Source organism: Plasmopara halstedii (genome assembly GCF_900000015.1).
Source record: "Plasmopara halstedii genome assembly, contig: Scaffold_54, whole genome shotgun sequence".
Lineage (NCBI taxonomy): Eukaryota > Oomycota > Peronosporomycetes > Peronosporales > Peronosporaceae > Plasmopara > Plasmopara halstedii.
The window spans coordinates 340837-354699 of record NW_020186975.1 but is presented as its reverse complement, the minus strand read 5'-3'; the positions used below and the strand labels follow the sequence as shown (position 1 = coordinate 354699).

The 13863-nt window shown below is 47.3% G+C and overlaps 4 protein-coding genes across 4 annotated transcripts in view; 3 read left to right on the top strand and 1 right to left on the bottom strand.

The window, feature by feature from the left end:
• Window positions 1-8604: 8604 nt before the first annotated feature.
• PHALS_11424 (tkl protein kinase) lies at window positions 8605-11110 on the top strand (the record flags this gene model as incomplete). The annotated part of the gene is made up of 10 exons (XM_024725414.1): window positions 8605-8762; window positions 8825-8896; window positions 8954-9019; window positions 9087-9212; window positions 9273-9338; window positions 9421-9492; window positions 9552-9617; window positions 9699-9865; window positions 9930-9968; window positions 10041-11110. 10 exons carry the CDS (start codon window positions 8605-8607, stop codon window positions 11108-11110), a joined length of 1902 nt encoding a protein of 633 aa, XP_024571918.1.
• A 707-nt stretch (window positions 11111-11817) lies between these two features.
• Window positions 11818-12254, top strand: PHALS_15498 (uncharacterized protein). Its single transcript, XM_024725403.2, has one exon. It carries the CDS (start codon window positions 11877-11879, stop codon window positions 12183-12185), a length of 309 nt encoding a protein of 102 aa, XP_024571917.1. The 5' UTR covers window positions 11818-11876; the 3' UTR covers window positions 12186-12254.
• Window positions 12255-12256: 2 nt separating this feature from the next.
• Window positions 12257-12776, bottom strand: PHALS_11423 (uncharacterized protein; the record flags this gene model as incomplete). Its single annotated transcript, XM_024725392.1, has 4 exons — window positions 12257-12300; window positions 12377-12489; window positions 12565-12610; window positions 12677-12776. The coding sequence occupies 4 exons, from the start codon at window positions 12774-12776 to the stop codon at window positions 12257-12259; spliced, it is 303 nt and encodes a 100-aa protein (XP_024571916.1).
• Window positions 12777-12921: 145 nt separating this feature from the next.
• The window catches only part of PHALS_11422 (uncharacterized protein), a gene marked incomplete at both ends in the record, with an annotated part of 1089 nt that continues 147 nt past the window's right edge, over window positions 12922-13863 (top strand). Inside the window, one exon of the mRNA XM_024725381.1 lies at window positions 12922-13863. This exon is cut by the window's right edge and continues 147 nt beyond it. Within this exon, the coding sequence (XP_024571915.1) occupies window positions 12922-13863 (942 nt within the window).

Sequence of the window (13863 nt, the reverse complement as noted above, 5' to 3'; positions counted from 1 at the left end):
ATGTCATGTTCCACACATCAATGGCACTTACATAGGGAGCATTGTCACATCATAGACGCTTGCTCCTGATAACGAAGCGGGTTTGGCAGTTGAGTAAATCATTCCATTCGCCGCAGATGTTCTGTGTCAGAAAAACTAATGCAATGAACAATTTAGACATGACTACATTAAGTTCATCGCAACCAACAACTTGGCGAAAATGTCTCTTGGAGAATTGCTGCAGAACAAACATATTGGGCGTACGCCGAATAGTGCTCTCCACCTGGTCAATAGTATGATCGACCGCTCCTTGGAGTCGATACTTTAGGCACATTTATCAAGAGCGACTAATTATTTGCTAGAGACTATTTGACGCTCCAGCTCCATGGTGACACAACTGTTTTGGTCGCATCGTGCATGCGCACTACCAAACTGGGATAGAAGATTTGGTCATAGCTGCACAGAGCTTGTAGAAACGAATGTTAACACTCACCTCGAGCAGCTGCGGCAAACAGTGCCGCATTAAAGCAAGTTATTGTCGGCGTAGACAAGTGCTAACAAAATCCCATTTCCGGGGCGACTCAGTAACAAGCATTGTTCCCGAATATCCCGGAAATTTTAGGACCATAGTAGATTGACCAGTGATGCTATCCCAAAGAAATGTACGGAAGTGGCTTGGCTAATTGTTTGCACAGCTATGTTAAAATTATAAATTCCAATAATCCATTAAAGAAGGAGTCGTTGATGCTGAGGTGCGACCGAACAAGTGGCCTTTACGGCTGCAAAAGAAAGCCTCATGTGAGCTCTGACTCTGGTCCTTCCGAATCTAAAAGGCTTTTGACATGTCGTCTTGTGACTCTTCAGCCTTCGATGTAGACTCTTTTTTACTCCGAGCAGTTGATAATGGGCGCAAATGTGTCGTCACATTTACATCTTACTAGCTTAAAGCAGCAGTTAAATACAAACCAGAGCATGAATACTTTTATTCGCTAGACGGTTACCCCTTTAAAGTTCAAGATACACCTGCTCAGCCCTACTTCATCTGCGATCGATACAAAGCATGCGTTGTCGCGCACTACGGCGTCACCACCACGTGTTTTACTAGATATGCGCATCTACATCTGAGATTTAGTATAAGTCGGGTCGCTTCTGAAGGCTAAAAATCGGGTTTTAAATCAAATATATTTTATATAAGCCCTCGGAATAACATTTACATCGCTACGAATAGTCCAAAGGCTAGCTACATTGCAGTTCGGAGCCGCGTGACACACAGCGTGTGATGGTATCTCATATGAAGAACTTTGGTTTTTCTAACTAATATAGCTAAACTTGATCAACATGCGATCCTGCCCTGTAGTGGCTTCTTGTTACGGTGTAGCCACGCCAATGTGTGATTACATCAACTTGTTTAGTCCACACCTATATACAGTCACACCTTCTTGTGTGACCCGCACATTCATACACGGGTACGTGTAACTCCGTTACACTATCCCCATCACAATTATGAATACCCACAATTCAGATTTGACTGTCGCCTCATATGATGCTCGCGTGTCTGAGACATCGTTATGTCCTTAAGAGCATCTTTAAACGTTGTCCGCTCAATGAGCCCTGTGTCTATAACACGAAAAACACTCAGCCTGGCTGGTTCCGAGGGCGCCCGCGGGCAAAGCTCTTATTTGTCTTCTGCACAGGGTGCATCTCCGGAAAGTATGTTTGCGGATTCACGGGAAGCACATCCCAAGCCCTCGGCAACCGGGCGCCGACGACGGATTTCCTGGTCAGAGATTCAGATGAAGTCGACTACGAGTCGGATACTCCTTCCTAGCATGGGAAGACGAGGAGGGCGAGGCGCGCCAACGGCGCGACGTGAGCCCTGCTCAAGCCTTGCGGACACAGTGTCCGTTCCCAGATCTCTCGACTTCCGTGGAAAGTGGTATCATTACCAATTGCCTCGACGAGGCACAGGTGTAGCAGTTGGAGGCTGCCCACAGGGCGGCTCTCATGCGCTCGTATCCACGTCCGGTGGTAGACCCTCGTGTAGAGTACGGCGTCGCTCGGCGAATCCCGCAGACGCGATCACTCGATCGTGAGGCGTCTACGTAGTCGGACCCCTGGCCACTACACAAGCTGAGCTTGATCAGCGGAAAGCTCTCCGAGCTAGCTTGTTGGTACCACAAGGAATCCCAATGGATAGGTACCGTACTAGACGTTGAGCTCAAAGAGGAGGCGATCCTGTACCCGCAATGCGGACTATTCCTGTGGTGCTCGTTCCTGGCAAATCGCTGCGGATGATGAGGAGCTCTTTGAGCGATGGGTGCAGCGGCACCGAAAAATGTTCTCGCTGTTACAGTGAAGCCACGAGGAAGTGGACGTTCGCGTAGAACGCCATCTCTGAATTGAGTTTGCCAAACTCAAGGCGAAACGCCAACTTCCCGCGTATTGCCGCCCTTCGACATATGGAACTATCCATAACGTTCCTGCGAGCTCTGTGGTTGCTCACACGGGTGAGGCTACGACCACAGCAGCTCAAGGCCATAGTTTGAGCTCAGCTCCTGGCCCTCCGGCTTCCTGGGCTTCGCGAGGCGGACGACGACGCGAAGCGTCATGATCCTTCTGATGATAAGCGTCTACGACGTCAGGTCAGTCTTGCCTATGTGGCTTTTCAAGCTCCCGCGAGTTCTTGAAGTTTGGGTATCCCCGTCACTTCACAAGATATTGGGTTCGACCCTGCCTATGACGTCGACCCACAAGGCGTTCCACGTGATAGTCGACGACGGATGACTCCTCCCGACCAAGCCCACTCATGGTTAGCGTTAACACCTTCGAGGGTAAGAATGGAAATAATCTGCTTCTCTGGGCAAGATAGTTTGGCATCCGCCATACTCCAAAACGAGCAGCAGCGCGTGGCGCTGGCTATCTCCGCCGAGCACGCAAATGGGCAATAACGGGCGGTGCTTCGATTGAAGCTGCGCTCCTCTCCTGAAAGGAGCTGAAGTGTTTTTTCTGCGAGTTTTCTCGCCGCCTAATCATGCATATCGCGTGCGATCGCGTATCCTTGCTGCCCGCTGGGGCAAGAAAGAGTTGGTGGATTTGTCCAAGAGTTGAGAAATCTTATTGCCGTGCTGGCAGCAGATCCTCTCTCCGAAGCGATGACAGTAACTGTCTTTATGGACGGCCTCCGCACTGGCGTGGTCAGAATGGAAGTCTTTCGTTTTCTTTTGAAGAAGTGATGAACGTGGCATTAAATGCCGAATTCAACTTCAAGTCGGCACGACTTAGTTGGAATGCACACGGCGAGCGGGCATGAGTCAATGAATCTCAGCTATGCTGAGAATAGAGTGGGAGAGCTCCGAGCTGCTGAGCAGCGTTTGAACACCCGACGGTGTTTTTTTAGGGACCTTCGGACGGGTTGTCGCTTGCGCAGACGCAAAACCGATATCCTGCCGTTTGTCGCGGGGAAACGAGAGAACCCAGTAGGCGCGGGGCGTCCTGATGGGGAAGAACTGAGTATTGTTGTGCCTCAAAGAGTTAGAGGGCAGCAGGGCCTAGTCCCGAAGAGCTCCGAGCTCCTGAACTCGGGATGTGTGTGCAAGCCGTGCTTGCTGGTCGTAAAACGAACGGGTCCCTGTAGACCTCGGTGTCAAGTTACTTGACTTTGAAAAGGCTGTCTAGTCTTAGACATGGATGCAAGGCATGATCTTATCCTTGGTATGGCATGGATGGAAACACCATGAGCCATGGACTGACTGGAGCTTTAAAAGCTTGGGCGCTACGTGCACGTCTCCTGGTGGAGCTTTGGTGAGTCATGAACTCACCTCTGCTAGGAACTGGCGCGGGCACTTAACGGGGACGGTCAATAACAAGATATCGGAATATTCGAGTTGTCAAACACTAAGGTGTTTTGAACAAGAGTCCCGAGCGGGGCTCGCGGGCTGAACGTGGAGTGGCACGTGACCCACTGAGCGCTGCCCAAGTATTGGAACAGTCGCTGCATGTCAAGAGTGGCATGGTCGGCAAAGAACCGAGGCATCAAAGACGAGACCCGTGTGATACACGTGGAAGGGCTCGTAAATCACTGAGCGCTGCTCACGTTACGAAGCAGCTACTGCGTTCCAGAAATGACACGGTCGGACGAGACCCGAGGCATCCTGGGCAAGGCCCTTCTGATGCAAGTGGAGTGGCACGTTATCCGCTAAACGAAGACTGCGGAAATAGCAGCTCTTCGTTGGATGTTATTGATAGCATCAAGGCCCCAATGGAGCACACTGGACGACGCCGAGTGCGTGCTCCCACTGGTCTCGATGAGACGCAAAACATCTATAAAAAGGAGACGGCAAAGCTGTATAATAACTGCAGGACGCAGAGCGTCGACCCTGACCCAGGGTGTGTCTACCGTAGACTATAGCGCGCAGCTATGTACTTCTGCCAACTGTGTGACGGGAGAGAAAGACGGCGACGTCACTCTCGAGGCTAACCCCGCGGTGGATGCTCTTCCTGAGCTAGACGAGATGTTCCCTCGAAGAGTTTAAAGATGAAGGCAGACGACTAAGCCGAAGTGGTCATAAGACGACCGGAAGATGAGATCAGCTCGTTGTCGCTCCTGGATTAAGCTGTCCTGGAGGACACTAGGAGGAGCTGAACGCACGAAATGGATCGTCGATTTTGAAGGATTCCTCGGATCCGTACTGTCCTTTGGCGAAGGAATTCAAAGACGTTGTCTCTCAAGACCCGCCGTCGGTCCTACCTTCGGACTGAGGTGTGCGTCATGAGATTGGCCTGGTTCCGGGAGTCAAACACTGCGTAATTCGCCAATGGCCTTTGCTCAAGGAGCAGAGCGACGTCAATGACGACGTTTTCCGTGCAAAGCACGACGCAGGAATGGTGCGTGAAAGCACGTCTTCCTATTCGACACCCACGTTTTGTGTCCGGAAGCCGCACGGCAAGTAAACTAAACGCTGCCACCATTCCGACACATAAACCAACTCCTAGGAAAGGTGTTCTCCAGAATAATATGGTTGGCTGTGCAAAGTACAGTGCATTCGACTTGGTCATTGGATATTACCAATCGCCATGAGAGCGAGTATTATTCTGCTGACAGTGGTGAGTTTATCCGAGCGCGGTGCTCTGGGAGTGGCTGGTGATGCTTCAAGGGCTGTCAAATGCACCAGCAACATTTGATCGTCTTGTGAAGCAATCGTTCAAGCCCCAACCGGGCGTATGCACAAACATACTTCGACGACATCTTCGTCCACAGTCGTGCGGGGCACGGGAGGACAGATGAGGATTCCCACATCGTCTATTTGAGAGCAGGGTTCGAGTGCATGCGCACGAATAAGCTATACGCTAATGCCGATGAGTGCATGTTTGGTGCGACAGAAATCTCCGTTTTAGGGTGCTTCATTGGGGAGCGAGATCTTCGAGCAGATCCCGCAAAGATCAAGGCCAATGCGGACTGGCCGGTTTCAAAGAATTAAAATACTTGCGCAAGTGGCTTGGCCTCGCCAACTGCTTGCACAAGTAAAGCGCAAATTATGCGGAAATGACGCAGCCATTGTCCAGTCTCCTTTGATAGGATACAGAATGGTGCTGGAAAAGTCAAGAAGAAAAGAAGGTACTATCAAAATGATCCTGTATAAGTACGGTTTTACAAAATGGTGTTGGGATACCGAGCATCGAGAGGCTTTTGACAGGGTCAAAGACAGCCTCCTTCATGCATCAATGCCAGACTCCGATCGTCATTTTAGTGTCATCTGTGACGCTATGGGGTTTGCCATCGACTAAGCACTGCTGCAAGCAGACACCAAGGGCCGAGATCGGGTGATCGCTGTGAATCCCGCCAGCTTAAGGCTTCGGAGAGAAATACCCAGTCCACGACAAGGATTAACTTGCGATGAAGTATGAACTTATTAAGTCCAGGGTGAACCTGCGGGGCTAAAATCCGTTTGTGATCTACACAGATCATGCGTCACTACGCATTGCGACTCAGTCGCCTCACCTCTCGCAGAAGATGGCCAGGTGGCTCTAAACCTTTGCAGGATATAACTTCAAGGTGAAGTATAAGCCAGTAAAGCAAAGTACTTTGGCTGATGCGCTGTCAGCTTGCTCATATCACGACGGTGACGTCGTCAGTGACGGATTTCATCCGCGCCGCATACGCGGGTGTAGCGCTGTTACAGGCTCTTGGTAGCTCGAAGGCTAGGAGCCGCTACGACTGAGCACGGTAATTCTCAACGCAAGGCAGTTGGTGCATAAATGGCTCTAGACTATCGAGGTCTTCCGCCCAGCGGTAGGCGACCTCGGAAAGATACTCGGCAAAGTGCCAATGATGAAGGACTTTGTCGTCCAACGCTCGATGACCATCACGAGTCACCGGACGGCGATCGACAAAGTCGTCATCGTCCGCCGCCGAAACGTCTCGATGAGAAGGGTGACATCCACTAATACGTGGAACGCCTTGTGGGTCGACGTCGTCGACGGGGGTTTAACACAATATCTTGTGAAGTGGCGAAAGTACCCAAACTCCGAGAAGTCGCGGGAGTTTGAGGTGTCACTTCGGCAAAACTGCCCAGACGTCGTAGACGCATATGATCAGAAGGATCATGCTGCTTTCCGTCGTCTTGCGCAACGAGATTCTCGGTAGTAGCTTTGGAAGCCGGAGGGCCATGAGCTGAGCTCTAGCTTTTGCCCTGAGCTGCTGTGGTCGTAGACTTACCCATGTACGAAACCACAGAGCTCGCACGAGCTTTATGGATAGTTCTATATGTTACAGGGCGACAATACGCGGGAAGTCGACGTTGCGCCTTGAGTTTGGCAAACTTAGATCAGAGATGGCGCCATACGCGCACGTCCACTGTCCTCGTGGCTTCGCTTTAAAGTAGACAGCGAGAACATTTTTCGCTGCCGCTACACCCATCGCTCAAAGAGCTCCTCATCATCTGCAGCGTTTTTGTCAGACGCGAGCACCACATGCTTTGCCGGAATAGGAGCACCCCCTTTTTGAGCTCGAAGTCGAGCACGGTACCGATCCATTAGGATCTCTTGAATTCTAAAAAAGGGAGCCATCAGAGCTTTCCGCTGATCAAGCTCAGCTTGTGTAGTGACCAGGAGCCCGACTACGTCGACGCCTCACGATCGAGTGATCGCGTCTTTTGTTTCAGTACCAAGCGGAAGCCAAATATTACGCGAGGGTCAAGGATCGAACGGGGATACGAGCACGAGAGAGCCATATGGGCAGCCTCCAATTGCTGCTCCTGTGCCTCGTCGAGGCGATTGGTACTAATACCACTTCCCCTGAAGCCGAGAGGTTGGAAAACGGACATGGTGTCCGCAGGGTTTGAGCTGTGCTCACGTCGCGCCGTTGGCGCACCTCGCCCTCCTCTTCATCTCATACTGGGAAAGGAGTGTCTGACTCGTAGTCGACTTCCTCCAACTCCTCGACGATAAAATCCGTCGCCCGGGGTGGGCGCGTTGTTTTGCGCCCAGATGCCGAGGGCTTGGGATGTACTTCCCGTGAAGCCGCGGACGTACTGTCCGGAGATGCATCCCGCGCAAAAGACGCCGAAGGGCTCTGCCCACCGGCGTCCCCGGAACTGAGTATCTTTCGTGTCTAAGACACAGGGATCTTTGAGCAGAGAACTTTCAAAGATGTTCTTAGGGACGTAACGGTGTCTCAGACACGCGAGTATCGTATGAGACGACAGTTAAATTCGAATCGTGGTATTTACAATTTTGACGGGGACACGTACCCGTGTATGAAAGGGCGGGTCACACAAGATGGTGTGACTGTATATAGGTGTGGACTAAACAAGTTGGTGTAATCATATAATGGTGTGGCTACACCATAACAAAAAACTACTACATGGCAGAATTGTCAGTTGTAATTAGGTTAAACCATATTAATTTGGAGATCCTAAAGGATTTAGATACAGGCGGCTCTGCCGTAAAAAACAATTAAATACAGTCTCAATTTTGAACGGAAGAGCTCTTTCACCTTGTTTAAGGCTGTAAGTATTCTTGGAGGTAGCGGATTGCGATCCGCTACGCTCGTACTGGTCGTAAGTTTGGTGACCTTAGCTTAACTTCCTCTAAGCAAAGAGCTACGGCAGCCCAGCTGCAGTATTGCTTTTACAGTGGCGCAATATGTCGGCGAAAATTTTGCTCTTGTAGTAGCGCAATATATCTGAGACCTGTGTGCTTTTGCAGCGGCACAATATACCGGAGCCGGCTGACTTGGCGGGGTGTTTACCTCTGAATCTTGAATCAAGTCCGCTTGAGGGGAATCGCCCAGTTTAATCTTAGACTTGCATGATTTGGAAATACTTGAAGCTTCTCATTTGTCGTGAGATTGCCATCTCGCAACGTCAGTGGCATGCATGTTGGGTAACAAATTTCGTGTTTCGTGTGTGGCTCCACAATTTTCTTCAGAGTAACAATTTAATCTGTTGATGTGGACTACATGACTGTCTTGTCATCCGTTGGTCATCATCTTGCTGATTTAATATTACGGGCTAATTAGTGAGCTGAATTACTAACTTATCCTTTCTGAACGTTCAGTACTATCATATAAAGCTTTGATCCGAATGGGTTGGGATCAGATATCTGTATATTACTTGTCATTTTGTGATGAGATCGACAAGCCGCATCTTTGCGGTGCCAATAGCGCTACTCTTCATCTCCTTCCTTATCGTTAGCACAAATGCAAGTTCATTTCATGTCAAGGTTTACAATTTACATCACCGGAAAGAGAATCCACACGAGACGCTACAGTCACCTTTTAATGTGTATGGCTAGAATTATCAGGCATGTGTTTTAGAGTTTTGATATCACTTGATCGTTCGTACAGTGACTTAACGGGGCAACGATTGACATCATGGAGTGAGTTGGAAGGCAATTTACCGTCCACAATTAAGAATTTGTAAGTGAATGGCAATTAGAAAAGAAAGTGGTGATGAAATTGATGATCGTGGCGCAGGAACGTATCGTCTAATCTATTAGGGGAGATTGCTTTTACACAGACATTCAAGGAGCTAGAGTCGCTGTACGAAGGAAGGATAAGAGAATGATGAGCCTGTGGCTGACCATTCTTAGCTGTACATATGTTGTAGGACATGCTCAAATGCGTCACTTACGCAACTGATGGTGAATGCAACGTCTTTGAAAAGGCTGACAGCGTCAAACAATCGACTCACATCTTTCAAAAGCATTACGTTGCCGTCAAGTATTGAGGAACTGTAGGTGATTGTTAGATACTCCTTGGTGTACAAAAGGTTTAATATGAGCGTGATGCATAGCGACATATCAGAGAATCAATTGTCGGACTGGTCGGATTTCAATATGCCATCGGATCTGCAAATTCTGTACGTTCTGATAAGTAAAAGACGAAAGGGTTTGATGCAAACAGTGTAGCTTAATATTCGTTATCATGTTCGTGTCGAATAGAAATGTTAGTCACAATGCATTCGAAAATATATCGGGCTGGGATTTATCCCTAGCGACGAATTTGGTCTCGATGTAAGGCCGTTAATTTGACAGACTTTCCTATGCTATGGCTCAGCTGACTTTGTTTACAGAGATTTGTCGTCGAATAAACTAACATCTGTCGTTGGTGCCATCTTTCCGAGAAACCTGGCACGGCTGTACGCTCATTACTTATGCTTTTACTGCAGAGATATCAAAGCTTTTGTCTTACTAGTCTGTTGTTCCCGTGTTTTCACTAGGGATCTTAGCAACAATGACATACGAGCATTTGAAATTCGTGAGACTGACGTTGCAGTGCTATCCAAGCTTACATCGTTTAAAATGAATGAACTTGTGCAAGCAAATTGCCCAACCAGCGGAACAAGAACTATACAAATTGGCAACGTTCAAGTGTGTGTCATCTCTGGTACTGAGCTAGCGATGGCCTTTTTCTTAGTGTTTCTTAATGTAATTTGCGTCTCTGCTCGCAGATTCAAAGTTGGGGATTCCTGACACCCGTAATGAGAGAGGTACACTGTCTGATAGTAATTTGCTTGACAAGGATGTGCTTTTAACCTTTTGTACCTTTCATAATGAAACAGCGTTAGACAGCGAGGACTATGTGATTTTCGCCAGTGTGGTCGTCAGCATCTTAGTCAGTCTTTGGTTTGTCGTGCTTCTCACGGCTCATGCAATTCAGAGCCGTCGACATCCGGCTAAAGAAACTGATTCACAACGAGACACGATGTTAAACTCATCGTTTATACCGTTTCGACATTTGTCATCAGCGAGAAATGAAGACTTGCCTAATGACATACGATCAGACCCAGACTTTTTGTCACTTCGTATCGAGCCGTCCAATGTAATGCAAGTACGCACACTTGCTGAAGGCAATTTTGCAATACTTACTCTCGTGTATATTGGAGAAATGCCTGCTATCATAAAAAAACTTGTGATTCATTCTCCTGGTCAACCTTCTGACAAGATGAGAGCGTTTATGAGCGAAATTCGCGTATGTGCGAAGCTGAAGCATCGCAGAATAGTCGGTTTTCTTGGTATCATGTGGAGGAGTCTTTCGGATCTCGCTGCAGTGGTTGAGTACGCTCCAAACGGTAACGTTGCGGTCTTTTTAAAAGATAAATATCTTTCTCGAAAAACTTCACCATCAACGTTTATGTGGATCAACTCGCTGTCTGACTCTCCAAGCAAACTTTCGTTTGCACTACAAGCAAGTGAGGCTCTTGTGTATCTACACAGCTTTGCACCATCAATCATCCATGGCCATATAAAAGCAAGTAGTCTATTGCTTGGATCAACTTGGGAGATCAAACTCGACCGAATTGGTTACACGTTTAATTTATCGTCAATATCAATTACAGATCGATCTTGGACTGCTCCCGAGGTATTGACGAATGGAAAGTATGATGAAAAGCTGGATATCTATTCATTTGGAGTTGTCATGTGGGAACTAGACCGTTGCAAACTTCCGTTTTCACAGAAAGGCTCACGGCGTCACAATATTGATACATCGTCATGTGAACTAAAATTTCGGACAGATTGTCCTTTGGACATTCTTGAGATAGCGCAGAAATGCTTAAACGATGATCCGACTGACCGTCCCACTGCAATGGAAGTATATAATTCACTTCGAAAGGTTCTCTCTAAAGTTTGAGTACTATTTGTGTAAATGAAAAAAGTTAGTAATCTCAAGAAAAGATTTGGCGTCTTTATTCTTAAATAATTTTTTAAGGAATACTATTAAAGTTTTCATATTTCCAATACCGAATACACCGAATTAAAAACGGATCCCCTGTTCCAGCGAATAAGCCATTGAACTCATGCCTTGAAGATAGTGGTCCTGCTACTTGCGCTCACTGCAAAACGTTGATTCGCAAATCGCCAATCGCAGTTGGTACAAACGTAGCGTTTGTTGTGATTTATCAGGGAGAGTCTACGTTTGTACAACAGAAAACTGACTGTAATACTGGCGTAGAGACGTTCGGATGGTGGATTTTCTGCTAGGATTTGAATATCAACATCTATTTGTCAAGGAAACAAAAGATAGCATGGAATAATTAAAACAAGCTGCAAAAACAGAAAACATATTACTTTAAGCATTTTTTGCTGCGAAAAAAACGCGGTAGTTTTGTCTGCGTCACACAATCATTACCAGCGCTTTGTTAGGTTTGGAAATAGTGCTGTTGTTGTCCACAAGCATACAGTTTTTACATGTATTCATGCAAGAGATATTAACTTTAAGTATGAAATGAGTCAGAAAATATGATTGAGGACTACGACATTCAGAGCATTAACCGTATTTCATATTTATATGTATTATGTATTAGTTATACAGAGATGTATCATTGTATATTCGTCTATAGAGGAGGTGGGACTGTATTGACTAACTTTTCTGTTGCAAGTAGCAGGTATTACTACATATGACCTTTACACTCTCGACTGTCCAGTTACTATTATATACTCTAGACCAAAACCAACAATTATCTCGTAGGAACGGGAGCGGTATACTCAAAGCCACACACCGATCCGATCTCATGAAAACGCCACCTGGAAATTTAAGAATAAAACGGGCAGACGTCGACCAGCTTGTGGCATCTCCCTTAGAGCGCTCGTATGCATCGATTGATCGCTCAAACGACAAAGCGCTCGCTAGACAGCAAGCACCTCAGCTTGATTCTTTTTTCACGCAGTACAAAGCGTCTTTAAAGCAGTGCAATTACTTTATTTGAAAGGATGATGCAGTGGACATTGGTATATGGACTCGCAGCACTGTATACCATAGATCCACTTCTGGCTATGCCTATCGGTTTTGACGTTCCACAGACGACGGAAACATTGACGTATCTGGATGCAAATTTTCCGGGATATGGAGCACCCGTTAAGAGTGATGGAAAGTCGACAGACAAGGATCAATACACACCTGGAGCTACACATGGAGCTTCATTGCAACGTCGCCTTGAAATGACAAAAACGGTTGATATGCAAAAGCTTGAGACGTTCTTTGGAATGGAACTTGAGACTGACATTACAAAACTACCAACGAAGGTTCAACACGACCCTATTCCATGGCCAAGTAGCTATTGGCCTGTGTACGCCGATAGTATTAACTATCGATGGAATAAAACAACTCCTTGTGCGACGGAAAAGTACGCAACTGCATTTGGACACGACGTCAAAACGTTAAAGGACAAGATTTCAGCTAAAAGAGGAATTGACTCACAGTCTAAACGACGAACTTGTAAAGTGACCAATGATTGTAAGAGTCTCAAGGATAAAAGTGTGTGCGCCAAGCGAGACAATATGGAAAGCGGATACTGCATTCCCAAGTGGTTTGGAATCTGTCACGCATGGGCGCCAGCTGCTATTCTAGAGGCTGAACCATCGTGTCCTGTGGAGCGTAATGGAACAATTTTTGAGCCTTACGATATCAAGGCTTTAATCACCCTTGCATACGACGGATCAAAAATGCCGACAATTTTCACGGGCTCGCGCTTTGATGAAGACTCGAATGCTATCAATGGTACGGATGAGTACGGTCGTTTCTTGGACCCACGTCGACGTGACATTAGTCCTGGCTTCTTCCACATTGCCATCACCAATCTCATGGGTCGCTTTAATGCCAGTTTTGTCGTTGACATCACGGCCGGAAATGAAGTATGGAACCAGCCAGTTCGTGGCTATGAAATTCTTCGTCTCTCCTGGATGAGTCCGTCAGCCGCCGCGAAAAAATATTTCAAGGTTGACAAATACCCATTTAATGATGCTGCTACTAGAATTGCTGCCGTGACAACACGATTTAGCTGGGTCATCGAGTCCGGTCGCAATGGACCTTTAGTATCTACTGGTTTGGCGAACAGATCAACGAAGAGTGCAGACTACGAATATTTGATTGAAACGGACCACCGTTTTAAAATTATAGGCGGCGAGTGGGTTAATGGCTCGATTGAACTGCATCCAGATTTTTTATGGGTGCCCGCGACAAAACCTGATAACGACACAATTACGTCCGTAGGCTTGCATTACGGGGAGATCGAAGCCCTTGTCTATGAGTCAACACACAATTGCAAAGACGCAGCAAAGACACCGGATATGCCGGGAACTGTTCATCCTGCTGACTCAAAACCTGAATCTACTGACGGATCTTCATCAGACGCAGAGTCGACATCAAATTCTACATCAGTCGCCGGTCCTGCTTCGGATTCAACGGATGTAGGTGACGATAACTCAGACTCTTCAAATGATACAGAAACAAACGATGACGACAAACCGAGCGAAGATTCTAAAAAAGCTACAAACGCTTCTGTTCCAGGCGCAGGACCTGTTATCCCAGCTATTGATTCTTCTACTCCAGACGTCGATGATTCCAAAGATGATTCCGCTAGCAAAGATGCCGATCCAGCTGCTCCA

What these genes read in the sequence shown, in the direction of transcription:
- PHALS_15498 (XM_024725403.2), top strand. Translation starts at nt 11,877, where the DNA reads ATGACCTTTACACTCTCGACTGTCCAGTTACTATTATATACTCTAGAC.